At 39.4% G+C, this 18536-nt stretch overlaps 1 protein-coding gene across 1 annotated transcript; it reads left to right on the top strand.

Annotated features, from left to right (window-relative positions):
* Positions 1-814: 814 nt before the first annotated feature.
* On the top strand, positions 815-18183 carry LOC131207646 (opioid-binding protein/cell adhesion molecule). The gene is made up of 10 exons (XM_058200269.1): positions 815-905; positions 7661-7764; positions 8011-8218; positions 9094-9252; positions 11669-11797; positions 11878-12015; positions 13640-13789; positions 14194-14247; positions 17666-17746; positions 17960-18183. The coding sequence occupies exons 1-10, from the start codon at positions 815-817 to the stop codon at positions 18112-18114; spliced, it is 1269 nt and encodes a 422-aa protein (XP_058056252.1). The 3' UTR covers positions 18115-18183.
* The last annotated feature ends 353 nt before the right edge of the window (positions 18184-18536 follow it).

Here is an 18536-nt window from a genome sequence, read left to right on the forward strand (position 1 = left end):
ACTAAGAAGAACTACTTTAAACTACTATAAAGTATAATAGTTTAAATGCATTCGAACGTGTTTTATACTTATCATTCGCATTTCAAACACAAAATCCGCCTCCAAAAATGAAATCGCGCTACAACTCTACCAAAGGATTTTGGTCGCTGTGAGAACAGCTTGCGTCTGTGGCGTTGAATTTGATATCTTCCAGATGGCATTCAGTGCCTTCTAGTGCATCCATAAGGGCATTGATGTTCAGGGGCACTACATTAAAACATATTGAAGGTTTGTCAGGATATCTCTCAAAATATAGTTATAAGTTTTCTTGAAAGTTGTATCAAACTTGTTCACTAAATAACTTGTAGAACTAGAGTTAAGAACATTTTCGTAAACGTGTTGTAGGAAGTTAAAATAGTATTGCGTAACACTATTCGGTTTTTAATTTCTTTTCTGTTTCTGTCATTTAAATGTTGTGTTACACAATCTCTCTGGAAGCAGTTTGTTGTTAAGCTAATGACTAATTAACGGTTCTCATTGTTTATGTGATGTGGCCCTTGGCGACAGAGTTCTTCAGACAAGCTTGTTGGTCGTACTAAACAAAGTTATCGAAAACCCATAGTTGAAAACGATACAATGTGAAAAATAATATGTGAATGCTAAGGTGCTTGTGAAATAATATTTGTTACAATAAAAAAGACAGTGCATTTGCAAATTTGAGAAGTTTGGCGTGGCCTGAAGACAATTTGAAGTGACCCCTTGGTTTTAATTCTTTTTGTTATGGTGTGTGTGCAGCGACGCATGTTGTTCAAAGAAAAATCAGGGCGTTGCAGCAATGTTTTCCTGTAATTTTATAAAGTTTTTGTATCTCACAATTGTCATATCTTCGTTAATGATATCTTCAGTTGTTATGTCTGAAATTACAGGTAAGAATACAAGTTGTGAAGCGTGCTAATAGCACAACCTCATTATAGTAAATAATATAATACAATGAAATGTCCACTCTTCACTGAAATAAATGGTTGTGTGATTCTACAATACTCTGTATGTTCTAATTCTTTTAAGTTTCGAATTCTTTTTCACCCATGTTTAAAGGATAAATTGGGCTTGACCTATCGTTACTATAAATTGCACACAGTCAATTGGTTTGGCTCACCATCAATTTGAAAAAGTCAATGTTCTTCCCTTCAGGGGTCACGTTGCCAAAGAAGGCTCATTCACTTTCATACGTCAAAATGATTCCTGATCAGTTGAAAAACACGTGCGTTCGATTGTAAATCGAAAACCGTTAATTTGTCGCGGACCCTTAAAGGGTTATTTTTAGTGTATAGAACAGTTCGTGCCCATCTTTCATGCGAGTTACGGACATCGCGCCCCTTTGACGCCCCATTTCAAAGAAAATTTTCATCAAAGATTCCCACAATCTCCTTCGCTAGACAATTTGCTCCTACGCGTGTGCGTTGCGACGTATTCAGGGTTCAACTTCATCCAGAACATCATCGCTAGACATTGCAACGCTTGTCATGTTCTTGGCTTTGCCGGTAGATCGGCGACCGCGGACTATTCTTCTCTTCGTACTTCACTTGATTTTGAGTGGTTAGATTCGTGGAGTGCCTCTGATTCATCGTTGACAGGAACGAGGGCAAACGGAACGATATCAGAGTGATCTCTCGATCAATCGTACCGTAAGACAGGTAAACAATACACCACATCTCCACATGTCATTGCGGCATCGGAACCACAATACGGATAGGTTCGAAGTAATCTACTCCAGTTTAAAAAACAGGCCGCTCTTTGACTTGGTAGTCTGTTAGACGTTCCTGAGCCACAATACCCGTAGCAGGCGCATTCTATCGTGCTCTCCGGTTCGCGTGGTTTGGTATATTACAAGATCGACGATATTACGATACTGACAAATAGACATTTTGGAAATAATATGAGACGAACACAGGTTATACGTCGACGGTTATACATAGACAATAGAGGATCGTTGTAATCGGCAGCAGTGATACGTGAAACAGTTCTGAACTGCATGCCAACGACTTCAGTAGCTAGCATGCGCAGATAAATCTAATTGAGCAAGGAGGGACGCTGCTCTTACAAACGAAGACAGATGTATATGAGTGACCATCAGTAGGACGTCCATAAGTAGGAATGCATTAGACTTCGACGTAGGCGAAAGTGTGTAACGACGGGACGACGTGGGATTCGGACCTAAGCCCAATTCTCTCTGGGTTTTTCTTTGGTCATTGTTTTCGAGGGTCCGAGCAACATTGCAGCCACGGCCAACAATGCAGTCATGGACATGTAGTTGTAACCAACACGTTCTTCACCCACACGGTCCGGTGCTGCTACACCGACCGTCCTCAAGAAACATTTGACCTGCTCCTTTACCTTGTTGGCCCCTTAATGTTCTGGGGTACCACCTCATGGATTACTCTATATCCTTTGATTTCGCTGACTTGTAGCTCATCAGTTAAGATTGATGCTCGTCTTCGTCTTCAACGCTTTTCCATCGAGCTTTGAACATTTTGTACACCTCATTAACTCACGTTTTCGATAGCTTGTTTACCGAACATAAAATTTAATGGAACTGTGTTGTTAAATAGTTTCAGACATTATAAAAAGGTAAAAGTTCACTTTTAGTTGTTTGCGAACGCACACGTATCGTATACTCTAATGAATATTTTGCGGCATAATTTGACTAAGATGTGTGTGACAGTGATGACAACTTAGAAATAAAACGTTTGTCCCCATCGGAAACACAAAACAGTTTGAAGCCAAGTGTCCTGGTATTTTTTGGCCACAGTGGTATGTTGCCGATGACGAACCTGATATATTGTGGCGATTTGCTTCGTACACGTTGTCAAACCGCACTCATGTAGAGTTTGGTCCTTTATGAGGCCAATGTTTGCATTTGAAACACAGGATGCACAGCCGGTTGCATTTGAATCACTCGTTTTACCCAACACTATAAATCCCGTTCCACGTCGTGAGTCGTACCTCCTCTATGATTAAAATGAGGTAAGATAAATCATCTACCCATCGAATCTGCATAACATCCTTTCATTTCCCCTCGGTCTCCTGCAAAGCGAAGACTGCAAAACCAAGGGTTTCAGCTCGGCGCGTAGGATTTGGTCCGATCCGTGGAAGTTAACTGACCTGCATCCAATCATTGTCCTGTTGGTCTTTTCAATAAATTTCGACTCTTTGTACATGTCATATATAGCTTATACGTTTGTTTTTGGTGACTTGCTTAGTAAATCATGCTCATTCTAGACATTTACCATCATGTGTGTAGTCTCCCTCTGTAATTGTTTAGATCGCTAATGCCAAATATCGAATGCTATGTCAACAATTTGTATGTTGTGCAGCTCGAGGATAGAAGCCTTCAAAGATTACAATTGGAGGGTACAGTTTTCACCGACAAACACCGACTTAGCAACTGCTTCGACACTGACCGAGAGCACCAGCTTACAAGCGTTAAGAGAAGCACCGAAATCTGTAAGAGAATCGGAACACGGTGTACCTGTGGAGGAAGAATCCATGCAACTAAATGATAGTTAGTATGATGGGTTGGGACATAATAAATCTATTATTGTCTCGGTAGATGGCTTTGATGAACGACATCTCGTTAAGTATCAACAACACAGTTTTATATTTAGCTTGTTATCCAGCTTACACTTCACACTGTCACTATTTTATGTTTATTCCATTTAGCTGTCAGTTACAGCGTGTTAACAATGGAAGTTAATAAAGAGAAAATTCGGTACATTTTACAGTTTTTCTTTGATAAAACACAAGGTGAAAACTCAAGTTCACTTACTTACTGACTTATCTGGCTACAGGGAAGGGAACCCTTCCCCTACTCGCGGTCGAGAACCTTCGTCCCCACATCTGGATACCGGCCGGTCCCGCTCGACGCAATCTCGTCATCTCAAACGGGCCTACCACGCCCCCTCTATCCCACTGGATGGCCTAAAAGGACTTTACGGGCTGGTTTGTCGTCTGCCATTCTCATGACATGCCCAGCCCACCAGAACCTGGCGAGACGCACACGCTGTACGGCAGTGAGATCGTCGTACATTGCGTACAGATCGCTGTAGTAGCGGCTCCTCCATTGTCCCGCCTCGTCCTTGAAATCGGAGAAGAAGTGATATAAACTCAACCTAGGCCACTGAAATTGTTCATAATGTTAACGGTGCCGATACTGTAACAAATAAAGGCGTCTTCACACCAAAATGAAATGAACGTAACGTAGCGAACGACGCGTTGTCTCATATGGGATTCTTTGCGACCCTTCACACCGCCGTCGACGAAAACTTCGTACGGCGACGACGAATCTGTATGAAAAGACAACGCTCCGTTTGTGTCGCTTAAAAACTTTGGCCAAGGTTCGTATACTTGGTTTTTGGGTGAGTGGGGCGAAGTCTTGTGTTTTGACAGATTATTTGTGTTTATATTTGGAAGATCAAGACACATTGAATTTTTGGTGCGAGAATTAAAATAGTTTCATGATGAATTTGTGTTTGTATTACAAGTAATAATTAAGTTAAAATTATTTTGCATGCTTATGATACAAAAAAAACGTCAAATGAGTAATCTTCGATTATTTTTTAATTACCCAAGATGTCTAATTGTTTTCGCCCGAACGAGAGGGCGAAAGACTTTTCCGTTGCCTGTCGCCGCCGTTCGTAACCGGTGTGAAAGGTCCGAAAAAGCGTCGCGTCGAAACGCACGTAACGTTCCCTGTGTGTGGGAGCCTTAAGCTAAGCTAGCTAAGTGCATTTTTGGTTTCGTTGATCCGGTTTAGTTATTTTTCATGATGCATGCCAACAGAGAAGGTGTTGTGTTCCATCTGGACAACGCAATGTCAAAACAAACAAAACGGTCTATATTTGATGTAACATCTTAAAAAAAAGTTTCAAATTTCACGCAATAATAATGGATTTCTTTTTCCCCAGCTCGTATTTATGTCATACTGATAAATTTGTGTATCGCCGCTGTTAGTTAGGGTTAGTGCATGCCATGCAGACGTTATTCGTAGAGTCGTAACGTAAGGTAACAAGAATTTCGTACAATTCTGTAATCTGTTTCAATGAATTCTTATTGGTTGGCCAATCAATGGGAGGGAACATAGCAATGGCGATGCTACATTGAAGGGATTGCAAAACGAATCGCGAACCATTATATATACGAATTAATGGGTTGGAAAACGTGAATGTGAATGAAATCTTAAACGTATGTTTCAAGAACATTGGGTGTTGATAGCTAATGCCTTATGCATCGTCACAACCACTCTATGTAAAGCAATGGTCAAATACGGAAGTAAATTAGCGTTCATACTGTGAGTTATAAGGGTGCCCTTCGAAATTTAAAACCTTCCCAGCTCATCATCGTGTTTTGAACAGGATGGATTTCTTGTTAGTATGTAGCTTTATCAGGCTTTTACGCGGCTGATGTACTATTGTGGTTCGTTCTTGGTATAATTTAATTATTCCATAATTCATAGCTTATCAATGTTCGTGCGTCTAGAACATATTTGCATCACTCGAATCAAAGGGTATTTTAGAAACATCATCTTCGTTATTATTAGGTTATTCGCATCTTCGTTATTATTAGGCTTCGTAGGTTATTTTACCTACTTACATACATTAACGTTAGGTTACTAAACGTAACATACATAAACTGAATATTTTCTTATTTTTCTAAATTGAAAAATGCTATGAAATTTCTGTTCTTTTTAAACCCAAAAGATTATTATAATTCCTTGCGGTTTGTGGTTTAATTAGTGTGATAAGCATTATTAAATTGCTTGGAGTTGTCTGGGACGAACGATTTCGAGCGAAAGAGTCGGAAAGGGTGAATCTCTAACTATGCTTCAACTTTGGCACTCCGGTCAACGGTTGTGTGTTACGGATGGTTACGATGTTGTTTCCATGGAGTGACAAATTCTCTTCTGAGTGGCGATGGTTCACGGTCTGCCTTCGATCGGGTACGGGCGGTTTTACAGTACATCTATAGATTATAACAAAGTTTCATTGGAAGGCTTAAACACTAACACATTCGTGTTGTTCAGTGTCATTTGGGTTCTCAGGTTGAAGGTATAAAAGGAACCACATATTAATCCGCTATCGTATACGACTATGAAAAAGTTGCAAGCACGCCTGACCTCTCGCAATCTCCTTACACATGCACTTACATCCCAATGCAGTTATTTCAGGGTAAAATGCAGCGCGTGCACGTTGTGAAAATTTCAGGCTTAAAAACAACTGGCAGAAAAAGATCTAACATACGCTAGTGAGCTTCAAAAATCTAAGACCATGAATCTCGGAACAAAGTGTAATGCCGGTCAGATGGATCGTTCGTTGGATTTTGAACAGATCTGAAAAGTAAGTGAAAAACCATCCATCAAACGATTCACAAAAACCGGAGGAGATCCATTACATAAATTGAGGCCAGAATTTTGCCCTCTAGTTTATGATATATCGGTGCTATTGCACTTTCATTCCGCATTGAACAACATCCATAAAGGTTGTGGCCCTTTTTCTATGGAATGGACCATACCTACAGTCTTGGCTTACTCTCCTTGTCTCTATTGTACTAATTTTACACGTGCATTGAATTATGCTGTGCTTATTTTTCTGCAGGATAGCCATAGATAGCCATAAAATTACAGCAGGATAGCCATAGTTTCAGTTATGCAACTGCCAACAAGTATGCAATAATTGGAATAGTTTGGTGGTAAAACATATTGGTTTAGCCAATATAACTAATACGATTATTCCACTTTTTGACATTTACTTACAAATATTTACTTCACATTCACCTTCAATACGGCTCGTCTATTTAATGGGTTTTGTCATTATCTAAAGAAGTTTGATACCTGGTATTTGCAGATTCATGAATATCGTTATAAAATCGCTTCATCTCGAAACATCGTGCGATACCACACAATACTACTCAGGAGACTATTTTGCAGCTGCCACTAATACCTTCAGTTTGCTTCCATAAAATAGAAAATGCGCTGCCACGAATACGTAAATAAATACAAAAAGTAGTGGGAACAGTTTCGTACCCACGTTTGCATAGATCGTCGTCCTAGCATTCTACCATCAATGTTCAGAAGATGTATCTTCATTGCCTGCAAAACCAAAAAACTTCAAAAAGCGACGTAGAACACTAAGTCTTCCTCTCGAATTCTCTGCTGTATATGATTTCCTCTGGATTCTGATCGAAACTCTGGTTATTGTATGAAATTCGAGTGTTGGTTTTCTGCTACGCCATCCATCGGCCATTCAATTATTTCGTTTAAACGTCGATTTTCATTAGCCGTTTTAAACACTCCACTAGACTGTTTAATAAATTGTCAGCTGCGTGACGAGCCACTTACCCTATCACGCTGCGACTTCAGTTTTATTTTAGCTGCCATGCAATGGTCTTCCTGCCTGAACAACGGAGTAGGGAAGAAGCGTAAAAATTCTCGTTTGGTCTATGAATTAATTAAAAATCAACGAAAGCGATTCTTTCCGCTTCCGGATTCGTCGAATTCTTGTGGTTCTTGGATATTTCAATGTACAGGGACATTTTGTCATATTATAAATGGTTTTGTTTTGAATTTTGTTTTCCAACCATAGAACCATAGAACACAATGTATTGGGTCCCTTCTGTTTCGTTTCAGTTATAACCGATCCCAAATTCAGCTCACCGATTGCGAACGTGACGGCCGCTGTTGGACGCGAAGCAACACTCACATGTGTAGTGCACGATTTAGGTGCTTATAAGGTTTGCCTTTTTTGATTATAATATCTGAAATAATGAAGTAAACCGACAAGCATTCGAAAATTACAATCATAAACAAAAGAGTGAAGCAATATTTAAGAAACGAGAGCTAATATGTTAAATTAGCTCTCAGTTAAAAATGTTGAAAATTAAAACAAATCCATTGCCGACATTGTCTTTGGCATAACATGAATCTGAAAAGAATGCTTATACATTTTGCCTCAACTTTTGTGTTTCTTAATCAAATAGGTTGCCTGGTTGAGAGTGGATACACAGACGATACTGACAATCCAAAACCATGTCATTACAAAAAACAAGCGCATCGGAATCATATATACCGAGAAGAAAACGTGGCAGCTACGGATCAAGGACATACGCGAAACGGATCGAGGATGGTATATGTGCCAAATCAATACGGACCCAATGAAGAGCCAGATGGGCTATCTTGATGTCGTGGGTAAGCATATGTTCTAGAGCATTGGCGTAGAGTGAGCCAAAACCGAAAACTGAATTGCATCTGTAGCATTTGAAGGTGTTTAATGCGTTTGATTGCACAGGTGGAAGAGGATGGAGGAAAACATAATTAGTTTAAGTTGTGGGTCCTCCCGTGCCGTGTCTCGACAGAAACAGTTTACGAATGTTTGATTCGGATGGCAATGAAATTGCCAAATTAGCAATTGTACCAAAAACGAAAAAGACTCATAAACGAAGCATTTGCTACCAGATCGTTAGTGACGGCTGTTAACCATTGAAATGGAACCATGCTAAAAAGGCGCAAAAATGCGCGACTAGCATCATTGCCGACTTTGAAAAGCGGTTTTTCTTTTACTTGGTTTATGCCAATGGAAATGTTGCGATTTTTCGTAATCGGAATAAAACAAGTTATGAATGGAAACTCAATGGATGAGTCGCTATTTCTACGCCACTCGTTACTGCCTTTAGTCACGAAACATCGAAATTGGTCACTTTATGCTACAGATATGTGCCTATCTTAGCCCCGGCACGAATTTGCCCTTGCGTAACGAAAGTGCAAGAGCAGAAAGAACACGAAATACCAACAAACCGGCAAATACATAACAAAAACCGGAATGCATATAAATAGTTTCCGAAGCGAATTGCACATAATAGTGAAATAGTTGCTAAATGTAGTTCGTTGTCGACGTTTGATTAAACACGAAATTTTCATTATTTTATGGGTGCTCCAATTTCAAAGGTTCTACCTTTAAAGAAGTACGTACGGTTTGTCATAATGTCTGTCTGTTTTGAAATCAGTCAATGGTATATTTGATAAGTGGCAGGAATCGAAATTAAAAGCCTAAATCATAATTTCAGTTCCACCGGACATTTTGGACTATCCCACTAGTACCGACATGGTGGTGAGGGAAGGCAGTAACGTGACACTCCGCTGTGCAGCTGTTGGTTCTCCTGCTCCGACAATCGTCTGGCGACGTGAAGCCGGCGAAAACATATCACTTCACGACGGAGAGCAAGGTGAGTAAAGCAAGGAATGTTATGTACTGTTAGCCCATATTACTGGTTGCTCTAGAATGTGATTAAAAAAGAAACTTTAGCAAAGACTCTTACGTCAGTACATGCGTTTAGCTTCTAAGTGCTTGAGGTGTGACCTAAGCCAGTGTTAATTGAAGTCCGCCTACCAGCAAGGAACGAAGTTTGCTATAAATTTGAACACCACGACACGAATATTATCTACCGAACCATAAAATTGAAAACTTTTCGTTCAATTGGGCGGGAAGATGAAACGTACTTCATCATACCAACACACATGCCCCGCGAATACGAGTATTAAAAGGAATCATCTAGACCGATAAGCGGTCGAAGCGGTTTGGAATACTGGAGAAAACACAGAGTAAAAGGAGAATGAGTTCAAACGTATTGAACCGGTAATGCGAGCTTCGGTGTCGAGATGTAAAGTAACGATACAATATTTGATGGGCTATATAATTTATGAACCTACGATGGCGCGCCATATGTTTGTTTGCTTTACTTTTATTTCACTCGAGCCAACTTCATCCGCCCACCCGTTCTTTCCACACTGGCAGTCAATCCTTTGCGGCCAGTGCGAGTGATATACGATTCAGCGAGATGAGTTTAATATCAATAATAGCTCGTTGCACTGTGGAGTAACTACGATTGGGAACCATCACAGCGGTCCAGACGGTACGGGGATCATGTTGGTCTAAACTTTTCAAGCTGCTCCAACGCGTGGTTTCCCTGGGTAACGAGTTTCATTCGCTGAGCAATGCCGAGGCATGGATGAGATAGGGTATAAACAATACGCACACACTCAAATCATGTTGAGCATGATTTGATTGAAAGTGAAGCTTCAATGATTGGCGAACAAGTAGGAGAGGCTAATCGAGGCCTATATGGCTCACAAAATCAAAGCACCCAACGGTCAGCGGGTCCAGCTAACGAGTCCAATTTGATGAATTATTTGTTTGGCAAGTGAATTTGCCTTGCTACGAACCCAGTCAGACGGTGAATGTTGTCGAAACAGGACAACACGCAAACAACGTGTCTCCTCCGCGAACAGAAGGCAGAACGATATAATTGGACTAATTCATCGATGAAATTTGACAAATAATTTTCACATTTTACTGCCATCGTTCTTAACGTCGAGGAATTCGATGTGCAAAAGTTCCGACGTTCCGTGCCCTCCGTGCAGTTGGCGGATACAGATGGATACATCAAGTGTTTGGTGTGGGCCTGTAGGATTTTGTTTATTCAATGGACACTTTTGCCTCTCTGCTGAGGTGATTCTTGAACCGATCCGCTTTGTTTTGGCTTAATATTAGTAATCTTTTTTTTATTCCCAATGTCATTGCCAAGTGGTTCCTATTTCACAAACGACACTTCCTGTGCCGCCAGCAGCGACTTGCTGCTGGTTTCATTCGATTACACTACGTCCATGGTAGACAGTTTAAGAAGATGCATGGCTGAGCAGCTGTTGATTGTGGTAAATCGAAGAATGGCCCTGGATCATCTTTCTTCGTTCGTTTTGGTTCCGACAACAAACCTGGCCTGTGTGCTTTGGCAGGCGTTCGACAGACGGCAGCGGTGGCCAACCGAGGACAAGCGATGACGAAAGGCTGATGACTTTCTGCTTTGGCTACTCGCTCGATTGAAGACCCCATATGCCCTAGCCTGTGAGTGGCGAAACGAAAAAGATGTTATACAGTGGTGTTCCGCAAAATAATAACCAGTGTAACACATCTCGCATCTTTTCAAAATAAGAAGAATTGAATTGGAAGCTACATATCTTAGTTTTTATGCAATGTTTATATTGTTAATAACATAAGGATCGGATTGAAAAAGCTCGTTTTCTTTCAAGATACACAAACTCATGACTAGCACTGTCATTCCATGCCGAATTCTCGCGTTAGAACGTTGTTTATAGTAATCAAGCTACACTCGCCAAGGAACGTGCGTGTCGGTCAGCGTCACCGTTCGGCGACGAATATAGAGACAAAAAATAATTTTATTTTATGACAAGTTTATTTGCTAGATCCAATTTTCTACCCAATTTAAAATTTATCATTGAATACCCTACCCGGGGCAGAGTGCTAGAAGTGACACTGGGATCGCTCGGTGCTAACGAACGGCATATGCCCTTTCTTCAGCTGAGAACATACCCTATCGAGTGTAAGGAATTAGGGAACTCTAGAAATGTGTGCCGTATCAACTACTAAAGCTAGTGTACCTTTTCTTGGTTTTCTGCGTTGCACTACGGAGCTGTTTTATTATTCTTTAGCAGCTGGGCCTACGAGTTGTTTTTCATCTTCGATATCTGAACGATATCGATATTTGTAAAGTATCCGATAGCTCGTGACTAGGTTTCTGTATTCTTACGAGCTGTGAACCTTTTCTTCTCTTTTTCTAATCCCAGTGTCATCGGTGGAGGGAGCCACGTTTACGATACCGAAAGTGAATAGGCTTCATATGGGTGCATACCTGTGCATCGCCTCTAATGGTGTGCCGCCGTCTGTGAGTAAACGAGTGATGTTGATAGTGCACTGTAAGTATCCCTTGAGGTTTATCCGCTATCCGATGTTCGAAGTACACATGAACCGTCCAATAATATATGGGCTCTTGCAGTTCCGCCGATGATTTGGGTTCCGAATCAGCTGGTTGGTGCTATCGAGGGCCAGCGCATGACGCTCGAGTGCCATTCGGAAGCGTATCCAAAGTCAATTAACTACTGGACCCGCGAAAAGGGCGATATTGTGCCACAAGGTAAGTGTATTGCAGCGGGACAACATTCCGTTAAACTTCTTACAATCTCTTACACCAACTTTGTACAAATTCACAGTCAACAATGGTCGCACAATTCTAGCTTGCGTCAGATTATTTCTTATCGCAATTTTTACATATCACGTTTCCTTGATTATATCTTTGGTACGTGTCACGCTGTGGAAAAGGATGTCGACGCTACTCTAGGGTGTATGTGTGTGTGGTAATTCCTTCCGGCTTACGTGTGAGCATTTCCAGTGGGGTTAATGCTTTGGTGCGAGTGGGAAGTGAGTAAAAGCCGGGATTTCCACGGAAAGCGAAAGACGACGAATGGTACAAATGCTAATGACAGTGCGTGGAACGAGAAAGGCAAAGGAACGTTGTTTCCTCTCTAAATGTTTGTTGCATTCACGTGCTGGAAAACGAAACCGTTACTCCCCATTACCATGTGCCGTTTGACGACGCCATTGGTCTAGTTGCTCGGGCAACCTGTGTTGGTATCACTAGTCTGAGTTTGTAACATGCTTTTACGATATCTTTACGTAGAGAGTCGGTTCGAAGATAGGCTAGTCCTTATTATCATCCTTTCGTCCTTATTATCATCCTTTTTTATCATTCCACTATAAGTGCGTTCAGGTAGAGAAAGTTTAAATGTGAATTGATTTCAATGTTCACCACCCACTATCTCCGAAGCCTTGTTTACAACTAAAATTAATATCGAATTGATTATCAGCATTAATAATAGAATAGAGAACGAATTTTACAGGATGCAAATCATAATCAAAGTTGTCATATCCGGACAGACACGAGGGAAAAGGTTAATCAATCGAAATGCCTTTGTAGCAATGCAACAAGATATCACAGTACCCAGCATAAATGAAATGATAGTCATAATTTATGTTGAGCAAAATAGTTTGATAATTCTCCTTTAGTCTCGCGAATCGGATACGATTTCTTTTTCGTGTCGGAATCGGTTGGGTCAAGTAGAAACGTTCCGGGTCCATTACGATTATTTCTGAGGATCGTTTAGAAGTTGCTGAAGAAAGTAATATCTCAATTGGTTCGAAATTAGGTTAATACCACATTATTAGTTTCTTGAGAAGTTCATATTTTTCTCTCGGGAGGAATGCTTTCTAATTGGAAGGATTCGCCATTTTATGCAGCAGTACTGGAGAGTGGGTTAATGTTTTAAATCCGTCCATTTTGGTCGTCTTCTTTTAGGTAACCTCTTTGAATGAGCTTAGGCAATAATCACGTACTAAAGAGATGACGAAAATACCAATATTTGAACTATACTTTCCGTACGAAAACGACAGTTTATCTAAAAAAGGCATTATTCTTGTTCCTTGAAAGCGTGATTTTTGCTCTGTCCGATTGTGGTTCCGGAAAAACGCACAAAGTATCTGACGCAAAATTGTGCATGAGCTGAGCCGTATAAGTAGAAGCATGCGAAGCAAAGCATTGGCACCGGCTCATGCTGGACAATTATGCAAATTTGCTCTACAGCATCGTCTGCAGCCACAACCAGGTGCAAGTGTCCAATGTTTTCATCGTCTCGCAGAATGAGGTGGTGCTCTTTGAACATATTCTCGATGAAGCTTTTACGTTTGTCTTTCCGTTTTTTCAGGTGGGAAATACGAACCGGTTCTGATAGACAACGCCTACAAGGTGGTGATGAAGCTAAGCATCAAGGTTGTGAGTCAGGCCGATTTCGGAGCGTACAAATGTATCGCCAAAAATTCCCTCGGGGAAACCGACGGCACCATCAAACTATACAGTAAGCCTGGCAGCTTTCCTCGGGATACCCCGAAATATGCGAGTCTTGCCTCTGCTATATCGTTTAACCGGAACCCCTGTTATGGAGCCCTTTTAGTTTTCCTTTACGTTTTTTGTCGCCAAACGTTATGGTCTCGTAGTAGTATAGCCAGATTGCTATTTCTGTTTTTCATTTATCTTTTAGCGGAATGGTTTCGACCAGGCCAGTGTGTATGGCATACCATAGGCCTACATAATTTCAGTTCGACGCATTCAAAGCATACCAAATTTGTGTTCGCAAGTTATTTGGAGATGTAGGTGCACACTTTTATTTTACTTTTTTTATTTCCTGTTACTGGCATAGATACACTGTTGTGAATGTTGTGCACTTTAAACTCATTCTTGAATTGACACTGTACATTTCAGAGCTGCCTAACAGTGCCATAAACTCGGTAGAAACGGCTGACAGAAAACAACGAAGTGAGTACGGTGAAGTGAGCAATCGTAACGTTCTAATCAAGTTACACTAAAGAAGACATTTCAATACTATCATATAAAAATGTTGAATTTTGTTACAATTTTCTTTCTCATATTCAACATAGCAAACTGCAAACCGTTTTTCTTTCCTTCGCTTTACGCTCTTCTAATCTTGTTAAGGAACGAAACGAAAATGTTGCTAAGCTAAGGTTGTTTCAATCTAGACCCTAAAGTTTTGAGCTTGAATGTACATATTTTGTTTAAAATATGATTTTTATGAAGTTTTTTTTATAGTTTTGGTTTTGTTGATAAAGAAAGTAGATAGTGAAGTCACTGCTTTTCATAAAAAACTCCATACAAACTCAAACTATTGCCCAAACAATTCAAGTGCCAGTAGGTTCTCGCAAAGCAGTCTTAAAATAGTCATTAACGAAATAAAGATTAATGATGATAAACCGCTGTAGGATTGAGCAATCAACCTGATGATCAACCGAACTTCACTGTGCCGAATTACACTAATAATTCAGACCAATTATTTTACCATCAGATTGGAAACATTTACGAGCGAGGAGAATCAATTGAAACCAAGTGGAAGTAACAGCGTAGTGAATGTGTACAAATGTTGATTTTATTTTTGCCTAGACGTGCGGCAAATTTGATTTTTGTTTCGTCGTCTGAAAGCATTAATAAAAATGTGACCATAGAATTCATCATTAATCTCTATAAAAAATAATTCCCTAAAGCGTAAACTGGCGGTCTGATGGCCACGGTGGTTATGACGCAGATATAGTGTTAATAACTTGGTTAACTTCGGTTTTTGTTTGACCGACGTGCTCGTTACTGCGTTAAACCAAATTTATTTCCATCTTTGAGCAGTATGCCCTTAGCTTTTCGGGCTCCTTTTGGACCAACTCATGTAAAAAATATAGCTTTCTTAATGAAATGCTCACAACTAGCACTACATTTCCCAAAGTCGTTTATTTTTGAACTTCAATTAGAAGCGAGCGCATAAACGCTTTCCGCCTGAGCGATAATAAAACTAACGTGCCTACCAAAGACCACGTTGTGACGGACCGTTGTGAGTTGTTTATTGTAGCACAACTGAGAATTGGCATTAAGTCTGGACTCCTCAGAGAATTACCTAGGTGAAATATAACCTAGAAATATCGACTGGGCATGGTCTGTCTCTTAGGACATGAGTAATTTGCCGCCCAATGTTTGCACAGAAACAGTTACTGGAAGGATTTCCCGGAACGTTCACAAAATGAAACTACGAATTGGCACGGTGAGATTGAAAACCATTGTGTTTCTACGCTTTTCTTAGGAGGTGTCAATGTCAAGTAGAAAATGCGTTTAATCGACCAGCTTATGGTCGTTTGTTTTCACTTGTGGCTTGCCGAACTTTGGCGAGACCTATGGCTAGTTTAAAACAGTTTTACGGTGATTGTGAAGCACCCGAAAATCATGCAGAAGAATAGCTGAAAACGGTAGTTTAAAAAAAGGTGGAACGTCGATTAGAGAAAGGTGTGAAGTTTGAAAGTTGAAAATATTAAATGAAAAATGAAATGAAAAAAAATGAAAAAAATTAAATGAGTTCATATTGTGTGCCTTTGAGGTTCTATTCAAGTTTATATTGTTCTTATTTTATTATTATAGAGACTTTGAGACAATTCAAGTCTATAATGTCTGACTGTCAATTATAAAAATTAGGCTTTTAAGAATTAACGCAAATTTATAGTCATCCGTAGGTTTGATGAGAATGTTTTATGTCCGTTCAAAACTTCATTAGATATTCAAAAAACCGAGTTATTCCAAAGTGAATTAAAACTTGAGCACTTGTTCTTGTATTTGTTATTTCAGCAGATGTAGTGCTCCACGAAGCGATTTTTTATTGCTTTAATTCATCATCATTATATTGAAATGACTGATTGTCCTTTCGTAGGATTTCCAGTTTGTTTTTCATTCTTAAACCCGATTGGGTTTGTCGTGAACGTATGCACACGATTGGCAGTAATTTGATCGATAGGCTTACAATTAAAGAGTAATTTTGTTACATGAAAGAATAGTACAAAATTACAACTTATTTGGGTTTTCCGTCTTCGTTGGCTTGCTTTTGTTTCTTGTTCGGCGTGTCTTGAACTCTGCCTTCCGCCTAACGAATAGGTCAATCCAACTGTCGAAGCCGAATGGAAGAAAACGCAAACCCTCATTTGTACAATAATACTCATTAGGGACGGCTTTACACATGTGAGGCATTTTTTACGACTTCGCAAGTCACAAAGGCCAACCGCCAGTATTGCACCACAAAACATTCTCCCCATACTGCCCCATAGTTACTGCTGTTTGTTTGCTATGTGGCACGAACGTGACAATTGCAGTATAATTTGAAGGTACTCACCACGCTGTAGCATACAATAATCCGTGCAGCATTGAATAATATCCTTTTCAGAAAAGATGGAAAAGTTTCAAATTTCCAACATGCGCTTCTTACCAATATACGTTCACTGAATTACGCTTTGACCAATATTTGACATGTTTTATCGATTGCGTGTTATGAAATTATAATCATCATTTAAAGTAATAAGTTATCATGCTGACTTCAAATTGCATGATACTGTTTTGCAATGTTATAAAACCATGTACAAAGTAATAAAATAATACGTACTATTTGTACATAACTACTTTAAACAATATATAGATTGGAAACCATTTATGTGCGAGATTATTCGAACTTCTTGTACATTGAAAGCCATTAGCAAGACAGTGTATTGGATCTTCGCATTGAGTTCACGAAACTTAAAAAAAACAAGAGGTGTTCTGCTGAGCATTCATAAGAATCTGTTCATATGTGCAGGACTTCTTTTCTTGTAACTCCAACAACTCCCTTGAGGCCAGTAGATGGCTAAGCATTGCTTTAGTTTTAGTGTCAGCAATGGATTTCAGTTTGTTATTTGTAGTTTCCCTTGTAGGATTTGGTGGTAGAGAAAGGAATGTCTGTTTTGTGATTGGCGAAAACGAGAAAATGCAGGAGAACAAACAATGGATTTTGTTTTCTGGAAGAGTTTCAACAACAAAATGTGTTATGTGTATCTTCATTAAAAGAGGTCCATTAGGTCGTGAGGGAAAACAAACCCAACCCACAACGGTTCGAGAAGTATGGTAAATAGGATGTTCGAAATGTTTCTGGTTTAGTGTCTTTTTTGCGACAAGAGCGACTTGTATAGTTCTTTCTCTTTCCAAAATCGATCATAAAAGAGACATTTACACTTATAGTCTGAAAAGCTTTCAAAGTGACTACTTTTTCTTCTTTCCATCTATAGACCGAATTTATTTTTTTATCATTTGGTTGAAAAAATTCAAGTTATTTTGTTGTTCGAAATTGCATAACTTAAATGTTTTTAATATTTCGTTTCATTTGCAGATAAACCACGAAAAGGCAGCTATTTTTACGAGAACAATGATTTCATGGATGACGACATGGAGAATTCAAATAAGAGAAAAGGTGCGAACTGGCTCTCCAGATGGTCTTAAATTTTAACAATCTGAAGTATTATTTCAGCAAAACAGAAATCCAGTATATTGATAATTATGCCATGCCATTTCATGCTCCATGTTGAGCTAATTTGTACTTTTTCTTATTTCATTTCATGATGGTCCTCGATGGTGATTATGGTCCGATTACGAAACTTGGTAAATGTTGATCACCACCATATAGACTTGATGATCGGTGGAAACCGTAATGACGACAGCTTGTCCACGACGGTAATGAATTCTGCTACATCTGTTATAAAGTTCCTGAATAGCGCAATGTGTTGGATAGTATTGCTACCAGCAGCAATAGGACATTTTGTCGAAATTCAGGCAATATGACATGTACAATATTAACGCTAGAAGAGTTGTTTTATGGCTAAACTTTATAAAGTTTACTTGTAGTTATGTGGTAAACGACTAATTAAAAAGTATGAAAAATGAGTTATAAAATAACCTACGGACTATGAAAGAGATTATGGTGAAATAAACAAATAATAAAAGCAAACTTTCATAAAATAATATGGCATGATAGGGATATTTGGGTTAAAATAGTACAACGCTATAGGCAACTGTAAAAATAATGCTACAATGAAAGACTAAAACAGAATAAACAACAACGATACATATCTTTAGGATTAAAATTTGTATTTTGTGTAACTAAGTTAAAACGAAAAGCAAAAGAGTGTAGCTACAGAAATAGAGAGAGAACGGAAGCTTTTTAAAAACCAACTAGGCGTACTTTACACAACAAGGTGTCATTA

This window comes from Anopheles bellator, chromosome 2 (genome assembly GCF_943735745.2).
Source record: "Anopheles bellator chromosome 2, idAnoBellAS_SP24_06.2, whole genome shotgun sequence".
NCBI lineage: Eukaryota > Metazoa > Arthropoda > Insecta > Diptera > Culicidae > Anopheles > Anopheles bellator.

Excerpts from the sequence above, each read along its gene's own strand:
- LOC131207646 (XM_058200269.1), top strand. The coding sequence starts at position 815 with ATGTTTTCCTGTAATTTTATAAAGTTTTTGTATCTCACAATTGTCATA. Across the intron at positions 12,016-13,639 it reads GGGCGATATTGTGCCACAAG|GTGGGAAATACGAACCGGTT; the intron begins GTAAGTGTATTG and ends CCGTTTTTTCAG. Across the intron at positions 13,790-14,193 it reads CGGCACCATCAAACTATACA|AGCTGCCTAACAGTGCCATA; the intron begins GTAAGCCTGGCA and ends TGTACATTTCAG.